The 27,380-nt window shown below is 32.4% G+C and overlaps 4 protein-coding genes across 4 annotated transcripts in view; 2 read left to right on the top strand and 2 right to left on the bottom strand.

Moving 5' to 3' along the window:
• LOC125051045 (stathmin-4) overlaps positions 1–7,974 on the bottom strand; it is a 28,259-nt gene extending 20,285 nt beyond the window's left edge. Inside the window, exon 1 of the mRNA XM_047651169.1 lies at positions 7,681–7,974. Within this exon, the coding sequence (XP_047507125.1) occupies positions 7,681–7,699 (19 nt within the window). The 5' untranslated portion in view covers positions 7,700–7,974. The remainder of the gene's footprint in view (positions 1–7,680) is intronic.
• Positions 7,975–8,961: 987 nt separating this feature from the next.
• Positions 8,962–12,140, bottom strand: LOC125051043 (type II inositol 1,4,5-trisphosphate 5-phosphatase). The gene has a single exon (XM_047651165.1). It carries the CDS (start codon positions 12,057–12,059, stop codon positions 9,495–9,497), a length of 2,565 nt encoding a protein of 854 aa, XP_047507121.1. The 5' UTR covers positions 12,060–12,140; the 3' UTR covers positions 8,962–9,494.
• A 526-nt stretch (positions 12,141–12,666) lies between these two features.
• LOC125050931 lies at positions 12,667–23,796 on the top strand. The gene is made up of 10 exons (XM_047651017.1): positions 12,667–12,936; positions 13,203–13,407; positions 13,486–13,622; positions 13,990–14,140; positions 17,439–17,553; positions 17,964–18,196; positions 18,687–18,807; positions 19,683–19,858; positions 20,378–20,572; positions 21,610–23,796. The coding sequence occupies exons 1-10, from the start codon at positions 12,674–12,676 to the stop codon at positions 21,769–21,771; spliced, it is 1,758 nt and encodes a 585-aa protein (XP_047506973.1). The 5' UTR covers positions 12,667–12,673; the 3' UTR covers positions 21,772–23,796.
• Positions 23,722–26,945, top strand: LOC125050932 (prolactin regulatory element-binding protein). Its single transcript, XM_047651018.1, has 7 exons — positions 23,722–24,008; positions 24,147–24,499; positions 24,581–24,719; positions 24,969–25,126; positions 25,234–25,477; positions 26,129–26,288; positions 26,742–26,945. The coding sequence occupies exons 1-7, from the start codon at positions 23,874–23,876 to the stop codon at positions 26,825–26,827; spliced, it is 1,275 nt and encodes a 424-aa protein (XP_047506974.1). The 5' UTR covers positions 23,722–23,873; the 3' UTR covers positions 26,828–26,945.
• The last annotated feature ends 435 nt before the right edge of the window (positions 26,946–27,380 follow it).

The raw sequence follows: 27,380 nt of genomic DNA, 5'->3' as shown, positions 1-27,380 counted from the left end.
GGAACTAGACCAGTCTATTCCATTAAGTTTGCCTCAGCGAGACAAGTAATCGTGTTAGCGAAAGAGGGGACTAAAACTATCTCCCCTAGCGATTAACGTCCAATAAAAGTTACTGACAATTTCATTATTCAATGCCATATAACTAATAAATTAAGTTATTTTAAGTAAGATTTATGACGTTAAAACGTACATTAAAAAATGTACGAGGCGTAAAACTTGATTACTTCTGGATCTGCTTAATTCTTCTAGTATTTCTCTAATATATATTATATAATGTGAAACTGAAAACACTTTTTTACCGGATTGAAGTTATGTATTATTATAAACTTATAATTATTTTAAATAATAAAAAAAAAGTCCGACGTTTCGCGTGCTTTACAGCGTGCGTGGTCAAGGTGATTTCAATCCGGTAAAAAAGTGTTTTCTTTAAATGTGTAAAAGTTATTTTATACAATAGTATATGTGAAACTCTTCAATAGTCAACACATCTTAGTTATGTTACATTTGATACACACCACTCAAGACTAAATGAAAAATTTAGTAACAGAATTATATTATGTTGCAGCACCCTTTTATTTGTGGACCTTGATCAAGATTTTTATATCAAACAGCGGGTGTAGTATATGATTTACTATTGCTATTTACGAGCACACCACTTTAAAAAGTCCAAATATTAAACGCAAACACGTCGATAGCTGTCTCTTCGTTAACGGGGTGCATTATAAATGTTCAAAGTCATGAAGGTGAGAAGTTAAGCCTTACAGATTCAGCGCTAAGGCGAATTTAATCCAGCTTTTCGTGTTAATTATTCTTATATTCAGAGAATGTGATGAACTTACCAAAAACTTACGAAACATTTAGATACAATAATGTGAGGCACTGTATTCGTAATTGACGCTCATGAGAACTTATTAAATCTTACACAAATTGTTCTACAAAACGAAAATAAAAGACAATACAAACCTACAAGACAGAGAAACATCTGATTAAAAGGCCAATCGATTACTTTGTCAGAATGCGGCTGTTACTGGGGTCAATGTATTTACTCCTAAATAATACAATGCTATTGAAAGTCAATATTTGCTATTGTCAAGGTATGAGGCAGTTTATTCAAAACAGTTTATACAAAGCTGTAAACTCGAAAGCAACAGACCAGTAAAATATATAATGGATAGGTTTGCGACAAGACACAAAAAACAAAAGATGACACGCGCATTTATTACACTACTCATGCAGACATTTCGACTCCCGAGTTGAGTCAGAACTTAATAAACTTTGAACGAGTGGTACTTGCCTAAACCAAAAGAATCGGACAGACTAAATAAAATACGAAGGCACATGTGATTTTATCAAATTTTCTAATTTTGATTTAATTCAGTATTCTAAGAGATGAATGTACCGGAAATATTAAAGAACATATAGGTGGTAGATAGTATTCTATAGATAGGATGAGTCAGAACGATATTCCCCTTCTACAGTTTACTTAACTTTAACAGTGAAGTTGTGGAAATTCGCTGAAAATTCCTTATAGGCATAAACACAGTTCCAGTTCCACTAAAAGTTCTGGGTGCTGTCAACTATGTATAGACATATAGACACGGACATCGGCCGTTCACAATTACACCCTCTGTATGTACGGATTAGTCGTACCACAGCACACCGCAAAACGGTGAGTTTAATGACCCGAGCTTATTTTGCAACTACAGTCTCTGATCACAATGGCTAATGGATGATATAAATACTTTGTGTGAAACATAGATCCGATACAGTTTAGTTAACCTGATATTATTCTTTATAATTCTAGCGTAAAATTCTAAAATCTCCAATTAAATGGTTTGAGCTTTTGATACCTTCTATATTATAGTCAAATATTTGAATATCCTAAAACTACTATAATTATCATTAACCACAAGTATATTATTTATTTGGAATGGAAATTGTAATGTGTATTAATTTACCGAAATAAAAAAAAAATTACGTGAATAAAATAATACGTGAAAACCAAAAATCAGTAATGAAATTTTTTAGACTTCGATTGCTCACACAATATTATTCTCGTATCATAACCCTCGAGATCTTTAAAGGATATAGGGAGGAAATGCATTGGAAGGCTCCTTCAAACCGAAAAGTGCAATAACAATTCACATTTTACATGTCATCTGAAAAATATACCCGAAACAGAGGGGGAGAACCCCAAAAATTTTAATCAAAGGTATGGAGGTATAATTTACGGATAAATTGTCGGTTCGGTTTGTTTCTTTCATCTGTTTTGTTTTTTAAACGATCCAGTATTATATCTGTAGTATATATATTATATGTGGAGAAATGATCACCAAATGTATTACATATCCATATCAAAAAGTGATTAAAAATTTGCATGTAAAATGCAGGTCGATAAACTTGAGTCCATTCGCTGGACAGATTGGACTTGCGATAAATATAACGAATATAATAAAAGTTGAATATTACTTGTACTTCTCTGAATTGCTACAGACTGCACTTCATGACAAACTTAAAAAAACAAAAGAAAGTGTTACTAGCTAAAATTAAATTTTCTCTTTCAGTTAAAGGAAAAACGTTTTTGCTTTGTCGTCAAGCAGCCTCTCGGGCTTAAACACTTGGCCTATGGCAAGTGCAGTTAAATAGCAGGTTTTTACTTAAAACTGGTTTTCTGAAAACTTCTTGAATCTTAAAATCTCTTTACAGCGGAGTAAAGAAAAATATTGTCATTAAATCGATAACCATGTTGATAGAAAGCATTATTTTCTAGAAGCACAGCAAACATATGTATTACCAGTGTACCAGTAATGTAAAACATTTTTATAGTTAGACTAGCTGACCCAGCAAACGTCGTTTTGCCATGTATATCATTTATAATAAAAATAGGGGTTGATCGTAGAGGGATGAAAATTAGGGGTTGTATGTATTTTTTAATGCTGTATCATAAAAAAATTAGAAATTAAAAATTTTGTCTAAAAAATAAAAAAAATAAATTTAGGGGTGGACTACCCCTAACATTTAGGGGGATGAAAAATAGATGTTGTCCGATTTTCAAGAGTATGGCAACGAAAACTGTGACACGAGAATTTTATATATTAGATTATTTTTTGTCCCACTTGCATAAGCACTCAGAAAGTACACTCAAAATTTAAACAGGAATTCGTTACCTCTATAATGCATACCAAGTATGCACTGTATATAGGTAGTTAATCCACCCACAACCTACCTTATTTGGCAAGAGCCAGCAAGACAAATTGTAATTATAATATCAGTATTTTGTGAAAGTAATGACAGTAGAAAGCTGTGTAGGCGGACAGTATCATTTCTTTCTCGTATTAGATATTCCTTAGAAATCAATGAACGAGTCATTCTGTATGACCTAGACTAGCGGTAAATTTTGTCTACTGATTCATAGAAATGTTTCCGATAATAGCATACATTACTTGTATGTGAACGTAATATTTCCGTCTGTATCCCTTAAAGTTTTAATTAAATGTCAAGTAGTCGCGTAAACTAAGGACGGTATTTGTTATTAATAGATAGTTCTTGTTATAATTTAAATGACAGTCATTTCTTGTGGGTGAATATCAGATTTGCTGTGCTGCTTTGTATCGTAAATGCTTCTCTACTTACCATTACAAAACAAAGTCTGTTAGGCAAAGTATACAAGAAATAAATATGTATTATAATAGATAATTTCACCTGGTATCAGAGAGAGGAATATAATATATAAATTTAATATTTATGAAATCTGAAATCATGACCTAGTGATGTGTATTCATCTCACTAATGGTAGCAGAATATACACGGCCATATTTTAATTACATTTTATACTGGAAATACCTTTTATAGGCGGATGAAAATGAACAATGCTAAATATTTACTTTCAGTACGGAGGATCCCCATTGTGATGGTAATGAGTCCGGCGGGAAGGGTCGGGTGGAAGGAACTAGTTTATAAACTCACTACAGTTAGGAAATTGACCATAAATAAAACATATCATAACATAAAAAAACAGGGAAAGAGCTTAAGAAGTTGTAATGTTTCTCCGAAATCCTGCGATTACGGTCTCGTTTAATCGATTAACACAATTTCATTTATACGATTTACAACTTTTTGATATTCAGTTGTGAGTCTTAGTTGGGCAAAGGCATTTAATTCCACGCCAATTTAAACTTAAATTTATATATGTTAACGTAAAATTGTAAACACCGTTAGATTGTAATCTATCTCGCGAGATTGTAAACTGTCGAAAGATTGTGAACTCAACGCACTGCTTACAATCGTTTCGACTAGGTTCAACTTTAAATTTAACAAATGAGGAAATAATCGATTCGATTAATTTACCGGGAATGTCACATCACTTATAACCAATAGAAAACGAGAATGTACCGAATAATAATACGTTAAATTGTAAGCTGAGGTTCACAATCTTTCGACAGTTTATAATCTCGCGAAGTAGATTACAATCTAACGGTTTTTACAATTTTACGGTAACATATATATTACAACCCTCTATAAGTTTACTAGCTGTGACTAAAAGGTACCTCGCTCGCCACGCGAACGGGTATTTTGCTAACATCGGAATTACTTTTATTTCAAAAATGTCTCTCATGACTTCATTACATTGAAGCTCATGAATGAGTGATAATGAACAGACTAGCTGGTCTCTTATTAAGCTTTATCATATAGATGAACTATCATTTAATGATGCACTTAAATAATGCCTTAAACTTGACTGATTTTACTTCAAACTGGCATAAAGTTACTATTGCCATAAAAAAAACTTAACTATATTACACAAGTTTACCGCTATTTCACGTAATAACCACGCGATGTTTATTCATCTGCCGTCAATAAGACGTCAATACAAGCTAAGTTTATTAACACTGGCCGGGGGATGCAATTGCCTCCACTCTTAATTAGATCGTTTGAGGCGAAACTTCGTTCGTTTGCGAATCGTTTCAAGAAATTCATGGTTTGTTAAATGTTTTATCTGAATTGTATAATACCATGATTTCAATTTATAGCTTTTATTCTTTGTTCGTCGCTACACTGAATAAAGCATGTGATCCTTTATACTTTTAAATAACTAACCATTTCGGTTTCGATTGAGATTAAGGGTAAGATGTTAAGTGAGTAAACGCTAAACTACGAACAAATTTATATTGGATTTTGACATAGGATTATCATAGTTCGCGCAGTCTTGTTAATATCGAGGGTTACGCGTGGATAATATGAGTTATGGATTTAAGATGTTTCGTTAAATTACTAGTAGTAGTAATAATATTACTAAAAACTTATCTTTGACATACAACTCTCATGATGTCTGTTTTTTTTTATAAATTGTTTTGTTGATAATTAATCCAAATGGTTGTCAAAATATTTACTTAGCTTTAAAACAAAATCGCTAAGTGAATGGTCTTAAGTACGAAGAGGGATTTACAGGAAGTAGTTAACACTGTCTAGGCTTTTGTAATGCTCTATAACGTCAGCTAATACCAAGTAGAGTTAAATCAAGCGGAACTAAGTAGATAAATTGCGCATACAACAGTTCGTATAAGAAACCTTAAGTATTTCCTTGTACTACGCAGTACATATTATATTAATTGCGTTCACAACTTCATTACTGTAAACATATTCTATCACAATTTTGTCTTAAGCGCCAAAAACGTAAAACTTCATTCATAAAAAATGGACAGTTCTTGAAACTTGATTTATCGTTCTAGAATAAGAGCCTCAGTGTTCAAAACTAAAAATATTATTTAGTAATTTTTTGTATTACAATTTTTATTGAAATATTGCATAAAATTGTGTAGGTACTTTCGTACTAATTTCTTAATTAGTTGAGAATTTAGAAAATGATTATTTCCTAATAATTTTAAAATTGTTACACAAGCCGGTTTGGATTATAAAATATTTTCTTATGAATTCATATTATTTTAAAAACACAATCTTTTTATTAGGTTAGGTTTAGATTTTCTTTGCAGTGGGTGTTATTAAAACAATTTCTAACGTACCGCTATACGGTTTTTATAAAGCGAGCACAAAAGAATATTTTCAATATCATTAACATTGTGGCATCAATATCCCAGGAAAAGTAATGAATCCTCGGGTCATTGCGCAGGAACAATGAAAACCCACAAGCAAATTCAGCCGTAAACTCGCAATTTCAATTAATGGAAGAGCTTGAAAATAATACTTTGTAAGAACAGGTATTTTTTAATCGAAATATAAACTTTTTCCAACAATATAAACAGTTTTACCGTAATATAAAGTAGCAGATATCGCTATGTCGCAAATTATACGTATATAAATTATGCAAACGTAGAGAATAATGATGATGTATGAACGAAAACTACCTATAAGGATTCTTTTTTAACACAAAAAATTAACGGCACCAACCGCCATATTCCATAAAAGGTAAACAATTCAAATATAGAACGTTGTCGCGGGCGCGGAAGAGATGTCTGTGAGTCACCGTGTCTTTATTCTTAACGGTCGATCTTCTGAGATGGTTATAGTGATATATTTTTTTATACCCTTGAAATCATCTCAACAGTTATAATATCCTGTATAATAAAAGCTAGTGAAATAGATCTACAGTAGTTAACTTGCTCTCTTATCGTGCATTACTCAAAATTACATTCAACGGTTTACTTACCCAAAAACGGTTTAACTCATTTTTACATAACTATTAGTTTAAAAAAGCTAAACTATCATGGCGGTAGATCATAAGGTTTTATTTTAAAAATTCACTGTAAAAGTTCTTAGAACAATTTACCTGTAGGTAAAATTAGGCTACCATTTTTTGTGTTCATTACATTGTTTATATAAAATAAAAGTAAAGTATTTAAAATTTTAAGAATATTTAAAAAGAATACTCTGGAAAAATAACGGCGCGTCGCAATGTGTGGGCAGATGACACACTCGCAAAATAATAATTGTTTGTATTTAAATGACAATTTTTTTGCCCTGAAGATATTTTTTGACCTATTTACAATTTCAAATTTGGATTGATGGATTGCTCACACAGAATATAACAGACCACCCTCCTATGGCAAATGTATGGAAATTATATTATTATTTCTCAGTGTTATTAAAACATAATATGGAAGGTAATAAATGTACTACTAGTGTAATCTTTTAACCATTATCAAAATTTATCTGAGACATTTTATAAAAAAAATAGGGTAACAATTTGAGAACAAAAGATATTATTAAAAGATGCAGGTGGTTGTGGCTTGCTTTTTCCACAATGAGAATAAGAAATTTCATTTTAATGCCTCAGTGGTATAAGTTAAACATTAATATAGAATTGTTATAAATTTAATTTATTTGTTTTTAAAGGTTTTAAATATAACTCTATGACTAATAAATAACTAAATAGTATTCATGCATAAGCATGTGTTTAATTATATTTTTTAAAAGAACTATTTCTTATAACTTATAATTTGATAAGACAGAAATAATATTTATACAGTAGACACATTTACAATTTCATTTTTAATTAATCACATTTCAATTGTTTGCCTATTTTTTAAGACAATAAATTAATGTTACTTAATTTCAGTTAACCATAAAAAATATTAAAAATTTAAACAATACAATAGTAGTTAATGCTGTTAAATGTTTCAGTAAAACAAAAAGATATACAATAGATAGTAAATATACACTTACATTTGGTTTCAACATCCATATTTTTTTCGAAAAAGTAAAAACCCAGTCGAAAGGCTCAATGAAAATAATATAAGATTAATCCTTTGTACGTCTAGTTATCACTGATGATGAACAAATTATATGAAAAATCCTTATGGGAGCTACTATTTAAGGATGCGGCTGCATCCGTTAAGACAGTTATAAATTGAATTTAAATTCAAGTAACAATTTCAACGAAATCACTGAAAACTCGTTAAAAACTTCGCAAACTTGAAAATAAAAACGACCTTTTGTATTCAAGTTCGTTGACATCAATTGTCATAGAGATGAAAGCTTTTATGTGATTGGTCAAAATTGAAATTGCCGCTTAAATTTGATTTTTAATCGATCTTGGGTATGTTCCGATATACACTGCGAGTACTGTATAGTGCTCCCACTGTTCAAAAATTTGTTCCGCTATGGACTGCAGTATACAGCCGCAGCGTCCTAGGAAATATATGACGTCACAAATCCCCGCTATACTTCTACTGCGAGCACTGGCGTTTTCGAGGTAAGGTACTCGCAGTGCTTTGATCACGTGATCAATCAAAACCACTTGAATGCCTAACGGCTGATATAACTTACAGTTTAATAACAAACATTTAAAATTCTAACTTACTTTCTTTGTAGTATTAATTCAATTGACAGTTAATATTAATATAGATTTTTTTAATGCGATAATACTCCAATAATAGTTTTTCTTGTTGAATTGAAAAACTTTGATGCACTCATTTGAAAACTGTGTCGAAAAACGAAGCTGACTAGTATACTGGACTGCGTTCCGTTTTAAATTGTAACCAGTATAGCTGGCTATAGAGAAACGGTTTCACAGTATACTAAATTGACGGTACTCTGTACAGTGGTCGCAGTGTATATCGGAACATACCCCTTGTGATCTAGGGCCATCGTACCATAGACAATGACTATACAATCTTTTATATAAACCGTTACCAACTATGTATTTTTATTACTGTCAAATAATGATTTTAGGATGCTTAAGTATATATGCTGGATATAGTGGACAATTACAGTATCAAAAGCGTTATTATTAAAATTATAATAACATTGATAATAGCGCCACCTATACACATATATAGGCAACTATAGCAACAAACTGCTGGGAGTGTTTCCGCCTCCCACCTGCCTTATGGCGGCACATTTTAAGCATTAATTCACTGTTGGGTACCATATAAATGATACGAGTCTGTGAAGTCTGTAAAGATAAATCACAGTCACTTGTTTACTTGACAATAAAATATATTGTAACATTTAGTAAAGAGTTTAATAAATTATTAAAATTATACATACGACTATCGTAAGTTAGTCACAATAATGACAAAATACAAGTGCCCTTCATTAATATTTATCATAGAATATTATGATCAACAACCAAATTTTAAGCAATTGTACTGTGGTAATAAAATTATACTTATGAAAAAATGTGAGCACCCTTTCGCAAATAAATATTATAACAGTGATGTAATAAGTAAATGTGAATATGTGACTAAATATATTAACTTTTAAAATACTTATAAATTCTAAATCTACATACATTGGCCGCTTACTTTTCGTTGGTAAATAATTACTAGAATAAATATACAAAACAGTACAATAATGTTATGTACATAATTTAGATCTAATATGTCATGATCCTACACATACATATTTAAATTAATATACTGCAATTACTAACAGTCTACATATTACACATTTATAGATTTAAATGAAATGACTTAAAAACACAACAAAAATGAGTATTCTAATTGCTTATAAAAATACAATTTATAATACATAGATTATTTTGAAAATATGAGATCACTATGATCATTAATAAAAAAGTGATACACAAATTGGGCTTTTTTCTTGTCAATGACCTGTTTGTTTATACGAGATTGAGGCTCTTGAACTAAATTTGGGTTATCCCTTAAAAAAATTGCTCCAAAAAGGGTTGATAATGTCTTTGAATCTAAACCATTTTCAGCACTATGTTGTAAAGCTTCTTGTAAAAATTCACATAAGTAAAGAAAAACATTTTTTCTGAACTCTGGTAATTCCATAATAATTTGTTTACATTGTAAATAATTAGTGGATGCTCTGAGACACACTGATTGAAGATTATATGGAATGATAGGATCTGCTGTGCTTTCAAGTAACAGCAGCAGAGCTTCAGCAACAGAATGTATGCTACCAGGGATAGGATCAATTGACCCAGTATCTAGCCAATCCCGAATCTGTAATACTTCAGAATGTAAACCAGGTTGCTCAAACAAGTTTGGTTCTTTTAATCCATGTAAATAAATATGGTCCACTAAGAACCAAATTTCCTTTGGTATGGAATATGTTGACTGGTTTGACACACATTGATCTCTCTTACTTTCAAGTTCTACTAGCTTACCAACAGGCACCTCTTGTATTGGCATTTTTAAATTAACTAAAACTTCTATTGAACACCCAAAACAACTTCTTTGGTATGTCCCATTTACTGTGATAAAGATGTCTTTGCCTCCATATAAATGTAAAACTAAAATGTCATATAATTGATCTGTCCCAGCATTCATTTTGCATGCAGATGTCTTATTAATTAATACTTTTAACTGGATTTCACAAGTTTCATCAGCACAAATACATTTTTTGTATGGTTCAACAATGAGCCATTCCTTACAGAAGTTTGCTTCATCTAATTTTTTTATGAATTCAAATTCCACTGGTAATTTTCCTGTATTTTTAATTGTGATGCTTCGTACTTGTAATTCTAAATACCTAACTGTACCAAAATCAACTTCAGTAACATCAACTTTTACTTGTGGAATAAGTTCATTTTCCAACTTATCTAATTGTTTTATCACTTCTTCATATATTTTCCTGTACTTTTCTTCATTTATTATTTTAATTTCAGAACTAAATATAGCTGAAACAGGTTTGTGGTCACTTATATTTAATGCTGGATGACTTCTATAATCTAATTGTGTAACACGATCTCCTTTCCAAAATATTCTATCACACCAGGCTGGGGCTCGATGTTTTTCACTGGAATCCCAATTATCAGTCCCTGGGTCGTATTTGTAGGTGGGTTTAAAAGCTATGAGACCCTCATGATAACCAGCAAAAACATTTTTGTTTTTATGCTGTTGTTTTAACTGATCCCATTCTAGAACAGGTCCAAAATTGTTTTCATTGACTAATTTCTTCACAGTAATTGGATCTAACTCAGTAATTCTATAGTTGAGGTCACCTAGCCAATATATTTGGTCATGGTCTTTTATTGCTTTAGGTTGTTGGTTTACTTGTGGAAACCGGGTTCTATTACAGATATCCCTAAAATCTTGGTTCCTCCTCTCATATTCTTCAACATGAGCCGCTAAGTGGGAGTTTACAAAGCATAGAGATGTATTGTGCAAGTCAAATCTTATTGACACACCTCCCTTATTTCCCATTTTACCCATAATTCCTGTTCCAACTGTGTCACACACAATGTTACGTACAAATGGATAATGTTTCTCCTTAATAAGGACAATTAGCATCATTCCAACAAGTCGTACTTTTTCTACCTTAATATATTTTGCTCGTTTGTCAACATAATTCAAAACTGCACAATACCACTCATCTTCCCGAAAAGTTTGGTCAAAAAGAAAAGTTTCCTTAGACAGGTCAAGCTCTTGAAAACCAACAGCATATATATCTGGTGGTTCTTTGTCAATATTTAACCATCCCTTTAGTGGGATAATGGGAGACTTATCATTAACATTCCATGTACCACAAAAAACAGAAAACTGTTTTGTAAATGTGTACTCTGACTCCTTGTCACACATTTTCCGCTTTATCAAGCTCTCTCTGATAGCCACTGGAGCTGTGTTAGGCATATTAGAAATGCCACTTCTAGGAAGCACAATATTTTCTGCTATAAAATCTTCTTCATCTTTAATACTATACTTTTTTAGCCAAACAAATTCTGGATGTGTCGAAATCTTATTAACTGCTTCTATTCCTCTGAATAAATCGTCGACAAAATTATCAACGCGCGGAGTCATTTGGATTTCAAACTTAAACTTATTGTAACGAGATTGTAAATTCAGGTACAAGATTGCCTCGGGATCCGAGGGCTTGTTATCTATTTCACATTTAAAACTGTTATCTATCGGTAATACAATTTCAATAGATAGGTCTGTAAAAGACTTCGGTGGGTAACACGACGAAAATAAACAAAAAACAGCTTTCTCGTCACCATATTCCACAATAGCAAGAAGTCTATCTCTTTTTACCCATTCTGGGTGGAGCACTTTAGCATCACACAGAAAAGCTGTAACTCTTTCACTGGATAGGAATTTTTCCTGCACGACTGTCTTTATTTCCTCGTGATTCATTTTTATTCCATTAACTGGAAATCTTAGTTAAAAATCATTATCGCTGACAAAATAAATTAACTTTTTCGAACCAACTAAATCTGTGGAGTGTGGAACCGACCAAACATATTGACATTTCTGCTATAGTGATGTAATCATTTGTATAATTATAAATGCTAATTGTTACCGATAATCGATGATGAAAATTATCGCTTTTAAACACTATTTTAATAATCTTAAAATAGTTAGTTTATAATATTTTGTAAGATAAGACGTAAGATATGTTTAGTACATAATATGAAATTTTAAATTTTGCTCACTATCAACACTCAACAGCCGTTTGATTGTCACTATCGAATGAATAATCAAAGGGAAATATTCGTGAATCGATAAAAATATTCACATTGCCTAGGTGACGTTTTGTCTTTTTGGTGAATCGTTAGGGTTTGTGACTTGTGTTGAGTGTTCTACTGTTCAGTGTTCTGTACTACTGTGTTGTCATTTGTCAATAGACAAAATAATTTATGCGCCCTGAGTTTCAAACAGTTTCAATAATTTATTAAAATAAATATAATATCATATTATAAAGTTTTTGCCACGTTAAGTTTAGTTATAACAACAACAAATATAAAATAATGGCGGCAGCCCCAACAGACTGGCAATTAGAATGTATAGAATTAAAACAGCGAGGAGCATACTTGCTCCAAACTGGCCAGTGGTCGGATTGCACTTTTCTGGTGGGTTCCGAGCCTAATCAAGTGGTGATAGCTGGTCACAAGCTTATTTTGGCGATGGCATCTCCGGTGTTTGAGGCAATGTTCTACGGTGGCATGCCCGAAAGGAATGATCCAATACCAATTTTAGATGTTCAGATTGATGCATTCAAGGCCCTTCTAGAGTAAGTTATTCCCTAGGCTGCGTGTATGACATTTAAAGATTATAGTAATAATATAATAATTTCTTAAATAAATAATAATAAATATATATAATTTCTTTTTTTAATTGTTTATTTAGTAACTTACAAATTATGTAACAACAACAAGTGATCTTATATCTTATAAACAATCAAAGCTAGGCCAAGGATAAAATATGTGTATTTTAGAAACACATTATTTTAATAATTTGTTGTAAATATGTAATATGTAGTTATATATAATATTACAGGTACATTTACACAGGAAACATAAATTTGAGTTCATTTGATAAAGCTTGTGAGCTCTGCTATGGAGCTAAAAAATATATGCTGCCACACTTAGTTAAAGAATGCACCCGTTACCTCTGGTCTGATCTCTATCCAAAAAATGCTTGTAGAGCATATGAGTTTGCTCGGCTGTTTGATGAAAATGTTTTGATGGAAAAATGTTTGCAGGTAAAATGCCGTCATTTAATCAGATTTTCTGGTGTAAGATGTCTTGATTGTCTGATCAACATTATGTCACAATTTCAGATAATCAGTACTAATACCAAAGATGTGTTAAATGATAGCAGTTTTGAAGAAGTGGAATTGAATACAGTGATTACAGTCTTCTCACTAGACCACCTCAATATTGATTCAGAAATGGATTTATTTAATGCTGCTGTGAGGTGACTGCAACAACTACTAAGTTTATGGGGAAGATTCATTGTCTAGACTTAATGCTAAGATGACTCCCATATCTCAAAATGTATAGGATTTGACATATGGGAGTCATACTTTGTACTAAATCTTGTGTAAGATTCTATAATTTATTATTAGAATTTCCCAAAAATTTGCAAAGTTTTTCATGGTTTAGTTTAAATGACTTGAAAGTTCTCAATAAATATTAAATTATTTTTATGAAGAGTTTTGAATGTTATAACTTATATTGTGCTGTCAACATTATAACTTTGCGATTACTTTACATTATATTAAAATAATTCTTTGTTAACCATAACTTAAAATTCTATTTATCAATAGTTATATAATTCATAGGTATTCAAAAGCTATGGAAAAGCGGAATGCTGAGCGAAGCAGTAGTCCTTCTACTGAGGGTCCCTCAACAGAGGGTACATCAACTGACCAAAGAGAATCTGAAACTGCTCCCAAAAGTCCACCACCATCTACATCTAAGGATAATACACAGGTATTGCAGTAGATAGACACAAAATTTAAATACTTAACATCCTAATTATTTACCATATTTCTGTATGATCAGATTTCTGTCAAAGAAAAGCAAAAGTATTAAGCTGTAAAACAGAAGAATAAGTCTTTATAAAGTCATCTCTGGTATAGGTAGAACCTCTATAAGTCGAACATCAAGGGAGACGCCAAAAAATTCGAGTTATAGAGTTTTCAACTTAGTGACGATTTCGACTTAGGCGGATTTTGATTCGACATAAAGAATTTGAGGTTTATTCTTATAAATTTTGAGTTAGAGAGGTAAAATAAATAAAAATTCAACTTGCAGAGGTGACAAACATATTTTTATTTATTATAAATCATTTTAAAATAAAAAATATGGCATTAATAAAAGTCAGTAATTTTTTTTTGCTTTCTCTATCTATAGCATTGTCTAATCTATAAAGAGCAGAAAATTCTTCTTCTTCAGAGTTACTGGTTTGCTCTATAAAATTACGTAAGGTATTCAATGCGGTTCGCGCCTCTTTGATGGAAACCGATGGAGCGCATGTACTATTCACGTCTTCTATGTCATCTAAATCCTTAGTATCGGTTTTCTGAGCTACTGAATCGATAATTTCGTCATCAGATAATGTCCCAGCAGTCATAACTCCATCATCGCACGAAACAAAGTCCTCAAAGGATATTCCTGATTCAGATAGCACTGCGTTCCATTCTGCAGGAGGTGAAATAGAAATATCTTCGGTTTCAGCTACTACTGTTGACGACGATGAAAAACCACAGTGTACATAACAGTTTTTTATTGTAGTAGCAGTAACATTTCGCCAAGCTTTATCAGCCATTCTCATGGCTTGCAATACATCTATAGTAGAATTCTTTTTTTCTTCCATATTATCCAGCATGTTCCTGACAACTTCTTTTCGATACAATGACTTGAAGTTTTTAATGATACCTTGGTCCATAGGCTGTAAAATTGATGTGGTATTGGCAGGCAGGTAATGTATTTTAACAGCTTTCATTTGTGGAATATCTTTATGAGCTGTACAATTATCAACGAACAACAAGATTTTTCTTTTTTCTCTGGCCATTTTCATATCAATGCTTATGAGCCAGTTTTTGAAAATTGCAGAAGTCATCCACGCTTTTGTATTCGCTTCATATTGCAGTGGTAGTGATTTACATCTTGAAAAACAACGAGGTTTTTTAAATTTGCCGATGACTAACGGTGAGAGTTTTTCTGTGCCCGACATGTTTGCTCCTAGCAGGATAGTCAAACGTTCCTTGCTATGCTTCCCACCATGGCATTTATCATTTTTAAAAGTTAGAGTCTTATCAGGAAGACATTTAAAAAACAGGCCTGTTTCGTCAGCATTGAAGATATTGTCAGGTTCGTAACCATGTAACAAATCTTGCAATTCACTTTTCCATTTGTTACAGGTTTCAATGTTGACACTTGTGCTTTCCCCACAAACTTTTTTAAAAACAAGTTCCTGTCTTCTTTTGAATTTTTCTAACCATCCATTACTGGCTCTGAAATTGAGTCCCAATGATTTAGAGAATATTTGGGCTTTTTCTTGTAACAGTGGTCCACTAACACTAATATTTTGGCTGCGACACTGCTTAAACCATTTAAGTAAGCACTCCTCCAAGCCCGGATATTCTGCAATTCTTCGTCTTTTGCAGGACAAACTTTGACCGTTTTGTATTTTTCTCATGATGTCTGATTCATTTTTTATTATTGTTGAAAGAGTACTCATTGGCAGGCCAAATTGTTCAGCAACATCTTTCTTTTTTTGACAGCTCTTCACAGCTTCGAGCACTTCTAATTTTTCAGCAAGACTTAAAGTTTTTAGTTTACGTTTCACAGCACTCATGTTAACTGTTGTACTAATTGATGTGTATTGCAGTAGAACCAAACTACTTCTGACAGTATTTCAAAGGGAATCAAAATTGAACACCTGACACAAAGCAAGCAAATACGTGTTTCCATGAGTCATAAATTTATTATTGTATACTCCTAAAATGTTTTCTAAGAAACAATAGTGTACTCACATTGTCGGCAAGTTCTTAAAGTCGTAACTTATTTTTGTTCGAACAATAGAGATAATAAATTCCAAATGATCAAGTTGTAAAGGTTGTAAAATAAAACGTTCCTATGTTCGAGATACAGAGGTCAAATTTAATTTTTCGAGTTATAGAGTGAAAATATGTACCAAAATGGCTTGGAGGGACTCGGTGATTATTTCGATTAACAGAGGCTCAAGATTTCAAGTAATGGAGGTTTTGGTGTTTTAAGGGAAGGGAACAAAACATTTTTTCGAGATTTGGAGGTTTTTGACTTATCGAGGTTCGACTTAACGAGGTTCTAGTATTAGCAATTTATGAATAATTAGTTTAGGTATACCTGATTACCTAACCTAATTATTCTTGTTGATTGATAAAGCTTTTTTACTGTCTTTTATGCTGAGTTATGAATATTGTAATTTTTTTATTATTATGCAGATGCACAAAGTAAATTTTTATGGGTTGGGTAAGCCCCTTAACTTAAAGGTCCTTTACTATCTTAAAAAGTGCCAAGCTATTTTATTAGAAATATTGATTAATATTTATTGCTTAGTTGATAATGGATTGGTACCAGTTTTTTTATTAGTACCACAATTAAAACATGTTAAATTAGGTTGATAATTAATAAGTCTAACTATCTCAAACCCATCAGAGTTACATTTATAGTTAGACTTTCATTTCATTGTACCGGTATAATATTTAAAATTAAAAAATTACTTTATAAGTCAAACAATAACAAATTATGCATAACAAAAAGTAGGACGTCGTCATTTAGTTCATGTTCATGTTCGAATATTAGAACACATCCTGTATTCGAATGAGAATTTCTCGTCAAGAACAGGTTTCTTGTATCGGCTGTGGAGCGTCATTGTTTCTGTTGTTTATGTTGTTCGTGCAATTTTATGGTTTATTGGTGGGGGTGTTATATTGTATAGTATGTCACTGGCCTGAGTGTGTAATAGGTTAATTATTTAAATATGTTCGACGACCTGGTGGACGGAAAAACTGTGTCCAGTTTGTGTTTCCACCACGCCAACTTCTTTCTATTTAGGATCATGTATACAATAAATAAATAAATCTTACAGATAAATGCCGTAACTGCAAGGCTTGGCACCTAAAATTCCTTTTGTGTACTTCAATAAACTAAATGCAGAAATGTGTCTGCCCCATGCTGCTAGAGGGAAAAGATGGTTCATTTAACTATCTGTGTCTTAATTTTTTAATTTAATTATTTACAGGTAGTTAATATTGAGAGCAGCGCCGAGAACAGTCCAGCGGCTGCAATGGAGGCGTGTCGCTCCTGTGACAATACAGACCATTCCGTTCAGCCCCCAGAAAGCAAGAAGCCTAAAAGTATGATATTTTGACCACTAAGTATAATTACATTACCGGGTCAAAAAAGGAATATTTTTCATTTCCCTTTATATCACAAAACATACATTTTAAAATACTTTAAAAGATTTTATTCTTCAGTGCAGGATTTATTGGAGTATTAATATTATACAGTTCACAATGTGCCTCAAAATCCTCCATTTTTGTCTAGCAATCAATGAAATCCATTAACCTGCACAATAGATATGAAGTTAAAAATTTAATATATTACTACATTTAAACTTTGTCAAAGTCTGTATTCTATAATTTCAATATACCACTATTATTTTACTGGTAAGTATTTTTAAATTTCGATATTCTGTGGAAACTTTGTCATAAATTTAACATATATAAGGAAGATAAGATAAATATCTATGTGTTTTCTATTCAAGCCTCTGAAAGCAAGCCAACCCTCCGCAGTGCTATTGAAAAGGTCAGATTTCTGACATTGTCGGCACAACAGTTCGCTGAGGGCCCAGCGAGATCCTCCCTTTTAACCGAGTCAGAAGCTTTCACAGTCCTCATGAATATCCTTTCAAACAATTCCGATGTGCCAATGCCAACTGGTTTTTCAACTTGTCGGAGTCCAAGGAAACAGCTGATCGGTTGTGGACCTTCCTGTAATGTAAGTTTATATAGGCTGTTTCGAATTCATCACTGATCTTTTGATAGTGGTGGTTTATTCCTTATACTTGTGTGCAAATGCATACATGGAAAAAAGAAAGAGCAGTGTTGGGCTAATGGCTTGCGTGTGACCCTCATCCCTGAGGACGTGTGTTTGAATCACGGCTGTGTAACATTGAATTTTTTTTCTATGTGCGCAATTAGCATTTACACCTACAGTGAAGGCAAACTGAAAAATCAATGACATATTGTGTCAGGCACTGAAGGCTGACCTGTCTATAATACATAATTTAAAAAATATCAAAGAAATGGATGCCATTTTTTTTTTTTTTTTAATCTGTGGCCGAGATAACAAGGTTTGTAGCGCCCCTAGATTATTATAATTGTTATTACATTATTTGAATAGCACAGTTGGGATTTGAACGCGCGACTACCACGCCACCAAGTTATTTTAGTAAAAATTTTGCTAATTATATGTTAAATTCTTACAGATGACAACATTTGTGGTTGACACTCCCAGTCCGGTCGCAGTTGAGCAAGTATGGGACAACAATCGTCCCGCTCCTTCAACAAACACCTGTCCCTCTTACCCAAGACCCACCCGCCATGAGAGTGAGTACTTAATAATATTTTGAAGTTATACTTCTTTAGGCGCGTTATGAAAAATTGATGTGAGTGAAATTTTACGATGCGCGCGCACCGTGACACAAAATTAACAGAATGAAGTTGCCCACGGAAGATGCTACGGCATTGGACATAATTTAAAAACAACATTCGAATAATAATAGAATTTATGTTGCACTTAATGTAAGAGAATAATAATAAATATTTGTTTATTTTATTTTTCAAATGTAAACTGAACTTTATTGACTATAATGACTCCTCGCAATCAAAAACTATTTTTAATAATGCCAAAGAAGTATAACTTCTTACGCGCGTACATAAATACACGAACCCTTTTTTTATTTAAATAAGAGTTCTCTTTTTTCTGTATTTTTTTCTATATAATTATTCAAATCCCCTTTCAAAAATGATTGTATATTCATCTATAAACCTACTTAACCGGTATTGATGAAAGTGATTGCTCTCTAAGTTGAATGTACCTGATTTAAAATATTAGCGTAAAATATAGCGTCATCGCGGTACGATTTAGTATCCGAGACATTTGTGGACAAACATACATTTATTAAATTAAATGGATGTCCTTAATACATACTCAAATTTTATCTAAATCCAAAAATATCACATCCGGTCGAACTATTTAACCTTTAGTCGGTTAAAAAACATCTCCGTGTTTGCAAAGTTGTAGGAATTATTGTAAAAATTGTAATTGAAACTAAAGTTTTACATTCTACCCTCAATTATTTTTTAACGATGACGCAGTTTTTTTGATTGGCCAAACATAATGGCGTGTTCCTATCTAAAGATGCCGTTGATCAACGAAAAGTATCATAATTTTATTCTTAATTCCCTCTTGGTCTAACCAGGTCTATGGCCAGTTCTGGGCATGGTGGTGGACCACACAGAACGTCACAATTCCGACCTGCATAAGATCTACTGCCAACGCGCTGTAGTTCAGCAAACGGATTGTCTTAACACGAGTGTATTAGATTGCTCAGTTACCTTCATGGTTGATAAAAATATATGTCTGCTTGGCGTTCAGGTATGTTTATGGATTACTTGATGACTTACAAAAATTTTTAAAGCAAGAAACAGGAAAATGAATGAAAATACTTATTTAGTTAATTAAACAAAGACAAAAATATAGATCCTATATCGAGCCTAACTCATCTGTCACCAGTCATACTGATTTTCAGAGAGCCTATTTTTTACATAGAAAACATAATACTAATAAAAAATAATGAGCAGTGTTGGCCTAGTGGCTTCAGCGTGCGACTCTCATACCTGAGGTAGTAGGTTCGATCCCCGGCTGTGCACCAATGGACTTTATTTATATTTAACATTTGCTCGAACGGTGAAGGAAAACATCGTGAGGAAACCGACATGTCTTAGACCCAAAAAGTCGACATCGTGTGTCAGGCACTGGAGGCTGATAAACTACTTGCCTATTAGATTTAAAAATGATCGTGAAACAGATTCAGAAATCTGAGGCCAAGACTTAAAGAGGTTATAGCGCCACTGATTTTTATTTATTTTATTTTTAATAAACAATAAAAATCAGGTACCAACTCAAGCGCCGAGTGAGGAAAGCGCGGTAACGGGTAGCGGGGCGGGGGGCTATTCTGAGCTTCTGTACGCACATCTATTGGATGCGGACGGAGCACGATTGACGTATACGCACTACACCAGTCGCGTGCCATATCGACATTTACTCGACATTATGTTCAACCGACCCGTTTATATACAACGGAATAAGGTATTTATATTATATTATACTATATTACACTGACCATTGATTATAATAAAATAATATTTGTCACTAAATTAAAAAAAAAAACAATTTATTCAAATCTGATATTGTGTATGTTTTACGTAATGCACATAATTAATAATAAAAATTAATGAATGTATTGGTATGTTATCTAAAGCTGTCGGCTTCAACACATTTACACTTTGTGCTTGTGTAGTGTCTGTGAATAAGCGCGACTGTCAATGTCAAACTAAATAAGCATCATGAAAAGACTGTCCGTCTCTCTCGCGCTCGGTCAAGATTTTTACTTATTTGGTTGGAGGTTAGAATACTTTGAAAAAAATGTCTTATGAAATATATTCCGTCTAAACATTAACAGGACAATCTTGTGTAGAATGTTTTTAATTAGTTTAAGCATCTTAATAAAACAGTTTAATGAAAAAATGTAATTTTTAATTTGACATCAGGTGCGACTGGTGTTTCTAAGAGTATTGAAAGAATTGTTAGTGAAGTAAAAGTGAAGTGTGTTGAGCTAGATGGAGCTTATGTCGAAAAATAAAAAATTATTTACACAAACTACTCTTTTACGTTCTTGGTCGGGCTTAGAACTATTGGATCCACCCTCGTATGCACATAATATTTATATATGTATTTGACACATTTTTATTTATTTACAACCCACCCAACCTTACTAAAACCAGAGTAGACTAAAATATATAGCTTGGCAAAAAAGTCATATTTTTAAACATACTGTATAGTAAATGGCATTAGTGTGAGTACTGTGAACGCGCCAGCTTTCGATAACCGACCTATAAATAATTTTACGTTTTTATCGGTTAAAGACATTTTATTTGAAAATAAACTTTGAAACATATGTTCCATATTCAGATAAAAAAATCTATATTATTTCATGTATTTATTGATCAACTATTAACATAACTTTATTGTTTATATTAACATAAAACTAATGCCTTAATTGCGAACACATATAATAAGTTTATTAATATATAGTATGTATATTAAAATTGGATTTTCAATTGCAGGTGTACAAAGTAGGTATAGTATTTAATAAGGTGGGTTGGTATCCAATGGGCACGTGTGCACAGCAGGTAGCTGCGGAATCAGTCTTCTTCAACTTTGGCATTGGACAGAGCAGCGACTCAGTGCGCGATGGCCTTATCCGGTCGATCATATTCACATACTAAACCACTCTTTCAGATTTTACTTTTATAACGAGAATGCTAAATGCATACTTGATTTTATTACATTATTTACATAAGATACTAAGCATCTCGCTAAATAACCGAAAAACACTGAAAACTCTCACTGACTACATTTGTGTGTAATTAATGTGACTTGCGTTTATATTATGACTGAATTAAAATGACCATTCATAACTTCTAATAAGATGTACGATTAAGTGGAACTCAGAGTCGTTCACTAACTGATCGAATAACTAAATATAATCATGACTGAGATTTTGAAATATACGTACCATTCAGCTTTTTTTATTTTAAAAACGGCGAGTTTTTTTATAAATCGAATTGAATTGAACGACTACAGCTGTGGATATTAGTAATGTGAAATCGGTTAAATTTTTCCCTTGTTATAGCATAGGGCTATCCAGGTTAAGATTTGAGTCGAAACTTAGCGCTAACGATGACTCCAGTATGTCAGAATGTTTATGACATAAGTCATGCTTAACGCTCGTCTCGACTCGGAACTTTTTACTTATATGTGAAATGGCTGATCTAAAGTACAGTATATATTTTAGACAAAACCCTCTTTTTTATTTAGATCTGTGATAGTGCCACAATTGTAGAAAGCGAGCGAAATTATAGTAACAAATTTTTCTGTCATGGGGGATTAGCTTTAAAAGCTTGGATTTTGCCTTACGTTTACTGGTTGAGCAATTCACTTGTAATTTGCCAATAGTTCTATATTCTTACATTAGCGAAAAATAAACCAGAGTTTCAGCGATCATTCTCGAGAAATGACAGTAGGTTTTGCCGACATTTTCGGAAGAATATTTTTTTAATGAGTATCAAAAAGTTCTCGCTAGAAAGATGCTTGATGTTCTGTTACAAGTGAAGGGTATAGTCTATCTGCGGCTTTATGATTAGATGCAACGTCATGAATGCATATAGTAAGAGCTAAGACTCGACTTTAAATCTGATGGTTAGTGAATCAAATTATCTTTTAAAAGCCATTTTATATTTAAGTACAAGTTTTCGTTAAAACAGCTTCAATTACTCACAGATAGCAACATTACTTACTGTACAATTATGGCATCATATTACTTTTGTAGATGTATGGTATTACGAACATATATAACCGGAGCCGCCTTGATTATTTTGATTAATTTATAGATCTCAATTATTTTTTTAAACAACATATGATGCATCTTATTGAGTTCGTGTGTTTTTGTAATTAAATATTTGTAAGAATAATGACGACTTAAATATGATTGTATTATGTTTTGGTACACAAAACATAATAGGTATAAAATAAATATTGGTTAATTTTATTTATTTAAAATATCCTTTCACATAAATAAAATACAAATGTTTATAGCCTTTAAGTCGTTAATAAAATGATTTATATCATATGCATTTTTAATACTTTTACGCTTTTTAGAAAGTCGTAAAACTGTTAGGCGAATTCCTAAGTTGCTTATTTGAACTCAAACTTGATTCTTTATATTCTAAAACGTAGTAACGTTTGTAATCTGCATGTCAATATTTTACTGACCTACATTTGAGTCCCTATCGTTGCCGACTTGTTATTGTTATAATTATGTTTTAAATTATTGCATCGTCACAAACTTTTATGAGAAATCTTTAAATGAATTTATTTCTAATTCGACATGCTGTACTATTAAATTGAGTATTTAGCATAAAAAATGTTATATTTTTTATACAATATTTTTGTTATGAACTTTATCATATTGACAACAAGGGTTTAATTAATACCAACTATTAATTTCTTAATAGTGAGATTTTGCACTTTAAAGGGCAGACGAGATTCCAGTATATGAGTAATCCACGGGGATTTCAATATTATTTAATTAACAGCTGGCAACATTTATACGTCATTAGATGTCATTGTATAGCTGTCAATATGTCAGTTAATGACTTTTGTCATGTTGGAAGTTGTAAGATTTAAGCCAGTTGTTTAGTTTGTAATCGTATTTTTATTCCAAATGTTTATTAAAATGTAATGGTCCTATAGTATTGTGTTTTAGTTAAGATAAAGTAAATGATTAATTATCATCTTATAAAACTCTGGTGTGTGATAATTATCAAAAATGGCCCGAAACAGATGTGATGGGCTACTTGCAAAGGTTGATTTTCCTCTCTACACTCTTCAAACTCTTACGAATCGACATGTTATCGTGGCTGGTGGAGGAGGAGCTTCTAACACAGGCGTTGCAAATGGATTTGTGAGTCATATAAATGTCATATAAATGTAATGAAACATGAAACTAAAGTACCTATACGCGTAGTCAATTTTATAACAGCTTTATCGATTATCAAAGTACACAAATGTTTTTTGTTTTCTCACTGAATTCAATTTGTAGGAAATATTTGAACTCTCGCACAATGGTAGTAAATTTGTAGCAGAAGAAGTGATGAGGCATGAGACTGGTCCAAATGTAGTGATGAACTTATCAGTTCGAAATATCCAGAACCGAACCTACTTAACAGCTGGTCAAGAGAGTCATTGCCAGCTGTACAAAGTGAATATTCGGATGGTGGATGCTGCTGAGATGAGAAGAGGGAGCTTTCGAGCAGAAAATGGTCTAGTTCGACGTCGCCGACGCACTGTATCTGAAAATGATAATATTTCCAAAATGGATAATAATTGTAATACAACAGAAAAAAGAATATCATTTGAAATGAGACCTGGTGATAGTGTGCAGACAGATTTTGGGTAATATATATAATAAAAGCAACCTCTGTATGTTAAAAAAAAATTATAAGTCTTATCTTAATATAATAAATATCATTCCAGAGAGGATCCATTACAAAGAGTAGTTTCAATAAGTCCAATTGGCAATCTTATGGCAACAGGAGGTGTAGATGGCCTTGTTAGAGTATGGAGTTTTCCACAAATGCAATTGTTGTTTGAACTTCAGGGTCATACAAAAGAGGTAAATCATATACATTCACATCCTATAAATGTTATTGAAACAATAATATTACACAAAAGAATATATTTTATTTATGTAATAATTATATTTTTAAGCAAAATTAAGTGAGCTTTAAATTATGAAATTAAATAAAATATAGTGTATTTTGTATCTATTAATTTAATAGTTAAAATATTTTTCTAAGTAATTAATAATCTAAAATAAAATGCAATTTGTGGTTAATTCATTTAAATTGTCTTTGATTTTAAGCTGGATGACTTAGACTTTAGTCCATGTGGCAGTAAGCTGGTGAGCATTGGAAAAGATGGCTTTGCCCATGTCTGGAGCTCAGAAGCTAAGGCTGCACCTCTTTTGCAACTAACATGTCAACCGCCCAATGGCACCAAGTTTCTTTTTAGGAGATGCAAGTAAGTTACATAAACAGATCAATGTATCTGTGTGTTGTTGTTAATAACTGACCTTGATATTAGATGTGAAATCAACATCAAATAGTTTATTGTTTTTATTGTTATAGATTTGCAATGGTAGAAGATAAGCCAGATCAGCACAGAATGTTCACAGTTGCCAACCCATTGTCACGATCTGGCAAACAACGTGGTTTATTACAATTATGGGAACCTGATAGTGGGGTGTTGCAAAAAAGTGTTGTGTGTAATGAAGCATTGTCTGCCTTAACCGTGAGAGATGATGGTCGATTTGTTGGAGTGGGCACAATGTTTAGTGGATCTGTTGATATCTATATTGCATTTAGCTTGCAGGTAATGCATTAACAAGTAATCCAAAATCTCAAACATTTTACCTGCTTGAGACTATTTATTACCTGATCTAGCAAAATAGTTGTTGTTTATTCTGTATCACAATAATAAGTATCTACTACAAGGTTACACCTATTACTAGATTACTAAGAATATTTATGCAAAGCTATCAAGCATTGTAATGTGAGGTATTTTTGTATTATATATATATAACCTTATAGCAAATCCAAAGTAAACTTTAACAACACATGAAAGATTGGGGAGCATATATAATGTATGTCAGGTCTTTTTAATAATTTGGTATAAGAATTATTTGCGGAATTGAAAATGGACGTTATGTTAATCGAAATTGAATTGACATTGAGTTTTGGCTCATTTTGGTACTATCATTCATTCTATCGTATGTTTCCTTTGCAATTAAGATAAAAACCCAATGCGTAGACATAAAACAAACAATACTTAATACATAAAAATAAATTTTATTTGACTAAGATCATATCGGCTAGTGTCGAAAACTCTTTTCTGTGATTGATTAGTTGTTATGTACCGTCTTAGTACGCGCAATAATAATAACAGCTAATTATAAGGAAAATTAATTTATATAATAATTATGTTTCTGTTGATCGAAGTTTGATAGATTATTGTTTTTTTTAGCGTGTGTTGCACGTGAAAAGCGCGCACCGTATGTTTGTCACGGGTCTATCATTCCTCCCCGTTCGCGGATATGGTCCATCAATCACATCGCGCAGTGAGGCTGCGTTGCTCTCAATATCAGTGGACAATTGTCTCGTCGTGCACGCCTTGCCTGAACGCAGTAAGGAAATTATTGTTTTTTATGTTTTTTCGTCTATATTAATAAGAAGTAATGTTTTGGGACAAAAACATTTTGGTGTTTAGTAACTATAGTTCTTATATCTGTTTGATGTTTGACAGATGTATGCCTTTAACAGAATGGAGCAGACATATTTCTCGTGAAGAATTTTTTAAGCAGAGATACTTTATTTATTGCTTTGTTGGAAATCGAATCCAGGATCAAGATGAGCTATGTGTACTTACGCTTACTAGTAAGCCACGGCATCAATGTAAATAGTTAATTATTGTTACACTATGAATGTGGAGGCGCCCGAAAATTTGTTTGGCGTAGTTCTTTGATTTTTGCGGCATCTTAATTTTTTTCAATTTTTATCGTAAAGTTGAACAAATAGAATTTTGTTTGATACAATTTATTACATAAAATGACTATTAACAACTTTGTACTTAATTTCAGGTACGATGCCCGCATGGTTGGCGATAATTTTAATAATCTTCGTATTATTCTGCACCTTTTGCGTATGTTCATATCTAGGTATATAATTCTTACCTAATTGTAAGTATGTGGGGATAGGCTAGGTATAGGGAATCTGTACATCGCTCATTTAAGTTATCATATTATAAATAGAATCAAATAAACGAATTGCATATTTCAGTTAAATATGGTTTTATTTCTCTTTCTTTACTATACAATAATAACAATCCCCGTTTGTTGTGTTGGTGGGGCTCATGGAAGGCATCAACTGACTAAGATTGTTAACAGCAATTCAGACAAACCCTTTGAAAGGAAACACTAAACTCGCCTACAATAAACAGTCACGCCCCCTCTGGGCACAATATTTTGTACTGCATCGCGGCTATCCCCAAAAAAACGTCTGGGCCATCGCTGGTAGTCAGCGGTGAACCCAGCTCGACCCCACAACACTTAATTGAAAAAGTAAGGAAATCTATCAATTTCAGAGAGGGTGGCTAGGCTCTGCTAAAAATATCTATTCTTTCCAAAACCAAACTGAACTTTACTTTTGAAAGCGATGAGAATAGACAACACGCGCACACACACCTTAAAAAGACATGCTCGCTCAAGGCCGAAAAGGAG

This window comes from Pieris napi, chromosome 7, assembly GCF_905475465.1.
Source record: "Pieris napi chromosome 7, ilPieNapi1.2, whole genome shotgun sequence".
In the NCBI taxonomy this organism is placed as follows: Eukaryota; Metazoa; Arthropoda; class Insecta; order Lepidoptera; family Pieridae; genus Pieris; species Pieris napi.
This window is presented reverse-complemented; position numbering and strand designations above follow the sequence as displayed.